At 61.0% G+C, this 3,208-nt stretch overlaps 1 protein-coding gene across 1 annotated transcript in view; it reads left to right on the forward strand.

The window, feature by feature from the left end:
• LRP1 (LDL receptor related protein 1) overlaps positions 1-3,208 on the forward strand; it is a 73,721-nt gene that overhangs the window by 14,066 nt on the left and 56,447 nt on the right. Inside the window, 2 exon segments of the mRNA XM_017728668.1 lie at positions 933-1,070; positions 2,864-2,983. Of these exon segments, the coding sequence (XP_017584157.1) occupies positions 933-1,070; positions 2,864-2,983 (258 nt within the window).

The following is a 3,208-nucleotide window of genomic DNA, read 5'->3' on the forward strand; positions in this document are numbered from 1 at the left end:
GAAATTTTGGCTTTGGATGGATTGAGGACCCTGCTTGGTGTGGGGCTCCAGTGCTCGGGGGGTTCACAAACCCTGGGCTTTGTGGTCCCTGTCCCACAGCTCCATGTGCTGCCGAGGGCTTTTATCCCCCTCCGGGGGCCCAAGGGTCACGGTGGGATCACCTCCAGTGTCCCTCGGTGGTGTCCGGGACGAGGATGTGCCAGCACACGGAGCTCTGGCTGTGATGTAACGCTCCTCTCCAAGGAGAGCTGGAGCTTATTTAGGGCAAACTCCGCTGTCGGAGCCTCCGGTGAAGGTGACTGGGCTAAAACGGGACCGTGCCTGGACACGCGCTGTGTGCTGTGCCCTTCTCGCTGCTCACTGGGGGCCCGAGGGGATCCACCAGGCTATTTCTGCCACCGTCCCGCTGCCAGCCCTGCTGAGGGCAGGGTGAGGCATGAACAGCCCCTGAAAAATGGGATTTTGATGTTTTGGCTGGGCAGAAATGTGTTGGTGGCTCCAGTGAAATGCTGCTTGTTCAGCTCCGAAACGTGGATTTGGGGCAGGGAGAGGAGGAGACCCCAAGGAGGGGGTCAGGATTTGTAGGGGCCATGCCAGGGGTCATTGTCACCCCTGCAGCCACCTCCAGCACGGGGTGAAGCTGTGCTGGACGTTGCAGGAGCTTTTCCTGGGGTTTCAGGCCATTAATGGATTTATGGTGTGTTTGTTGTTTGTCTCCATGCCTTGCTTCTTTTCAGAGGAGCTTAAAAATAAAGCCTGGCTTCCTTTGTAATTTTTCCAGTTAATAATGGAGATTAAATCTCCTTGTACTGGGCTCGGAGGGGGCCCCCCCATGAACCTGCCCGTGCCACGGCCTCGGGGCAAGGAGGGTGTTGGCACCCGGGGGAGGGGGGGGTCACGGTCCCTGTGCTGACCCTTTGGTGTCCTTGCAGGTCCTCAGAGCAAAGTGTCCCGCTGCCAACCCAACGAGCACAACTGCCTGGGCACCGAGCTGTGCATCCACATGAGCAAACTCTGCAATGGGCTCCACGACTGCTTCGACGGCTCCGACGAGGGCCCGCACTGCCGGGGTAGGTTTGGGGGTGCCAGGGGGCTGCAGGAGAGGAGGGGCTGCCCCATGGGATGCTCTCCCCCACAGGGCAGGAGTGATGAGGTCCCCTGGTTTCTCCTGTGGAGTGTGAGCCCCACCACACTCAGCTCAGCACAGTCACGGATCCAGAGATTATCCAGAGCCGCTTGGAAGCGAAATGCCCATCATTCCTGAGCCTGCAGCCATGAAATAGCTGCATTGTCTCCTGGGTTTAAAAGCTCCAGGCCTGGGGTTCTGGTCCAGATAAGAGATACCACTGTGGTTTTTTCCTAATTTCCAGGAGCTTTGTCCCCCCTCCTGGCTTGTCCCCGTGGCTAATCCTGCTGGAAAACTCCCTAAACCAGCGTGCTGCTGCGCAGATTAATCGCTCAGAAACGCGTGTCCTGGGCTGACCCCGCGCTCCGGAGCCTCTTTGCTCCCCAACCCTTCCCCGCCAGGGGTGGGGGGCTCCTGCCCCGCTCCACCAGCACCCCTGGCCCCAAAGGGCTCCCTGCTGGGACTCAGCTCCTCTCCACTGCCCAAATCTCATGGGAGCAGCCCGGGGCAGCTCCTGCAGCTGTGCCTGAGCTGGGAATTAATATTTGAGTAGCAGCTCTCGTTACTTAAGTGGGATCTGATTTTTCACGGCCGGGCAGCACGTGAGCCACGTGAGCCGCGTTGGGGCAGCTGCTCGGGGCTTTGGGCACCTGGTGCTCACAGGTTTGGGCACGCTGGGGCCGCCAGCCCTCGGTGGTGCTTGAGCCGGATGCCGAGTCCCCCCTGCCCACAGCCGGTGCCGCCCCAGGGAGGCATTTCCTCCATTTCCTCGCAGCTGCTTCCGAGTCCCAGCCTGCCACTGCCCCAGGCTTGGGCAGGTGAGCTGTCACCCCGAGCTGTCAACCCAAACAATCACCCTGTCACCCCGAGCTGTCACCCCAAACAATCACCCTGAGCTGTCACCCCAAGCTGTCACCCCAAACAATGACCCTGAGCTGTCACCCCAAGCTGTCACCCCAAACAATGACCCTGAGCTGTCACCCCAAGCTGTCACCCCAAACAATGACCCTGAGCTGTCACCCCAAGCTGTCACCCCAAACAATGACCCTGAGCTGTCACCCCGAGCTTGTCACCCCAACAATGACCCTGAGCTGTCACCCCAAGCTGTCACCCCAAACAATCACCCCGAGCTGTCACACCAAGCAGTCACCCCGAGCCATCACCTCAAGCTGTCACCCTGAGCCATCACCCTGAATTGTCACCCCAACCCCTGTTGACGCTCCAGCTGCTGGACCACTGCTTCCCCCATCCCTCTCCCCTCAGGGAGTTGGGGACTCTGCTGCCCTTGCAGCCATCCTGGGGGTGGCAGTGCCAGCGGAGCTCCCGTGCTGAACCCCCCCATTGTCCTCTCTGAGCACTCCAGTGACCAGGTTGGACAGGAGGGGAGCTCTGGTGCATCCACATCCCCCAGGATGCCCTGGAGCTGCATCCCATGCCACTCCCCTGCACAAGGAGTGCCAGGTCTCGGCCACTTCTGGAAGTGGCATGGAATCAGCAGCCCTGGGCACGGTGGGGGCTGCTCAGACCCCCCCTCTGTGGAGCAGCCATGGATCCCACACATCCTCCCTCCCTCTGGTGAGGGGCTCAGTCCTTCTCTCCCCACTGGCGAGGTGGGAGCAGTGTGGAGTTCCCATTGGGGTATCTGGTGGTCCTGCTCACCCAACCCTGGGTCCTTGATGTCCATCCTGTTCCTCCCTGGTTGACATCCTCTCTCTTCCACCTTCCCTGTCCCCGCAGAACAACTGGCCAACTGCTCGGCGCTGGGCTGCCAGCACCACTGTGCACCGACGCTGGCCGGCCCCGTCTGCTACTGCAACCACTCCTTCCAGCTGGCCGAGGACCGGAGGAGCTGCAGAGGTGGGTCTGGGGTGGGCACAGCCCTCACTCCATGCTGGTGACCGTGAGTCCTTGGGGATGTGGCCAATGCCACCATCTGGCAGCCAGGGGTTGGCTTGGGGGGGGAAGGGGCTGGGCAGACCTTGAGTCAACACAGGGCAGATGGGATGGGATCCATGGGATGGGATGGGATGGGATCCATGGGATGGGATGGGATGGGATGGGATGGGATGGGATCCATGGGAT

This window comes from Corvus brachyrhynchos, unplaced genomic scaffold (genome assembly GCF_000691975.1).
Source record: "Corvus brachyrhynchos isolate BGI_N302 unplaced genomic scaffold, ASM69197v1 scaffold193, whole genome shotgun sequence".
In the NCBI taxonomy this organism is placed as follows: Eukaryota; Metazoa; Chordata; class Aves; order Passeriformes; family Corvidae; genus Corvus; species Corvus brachyrhynchos.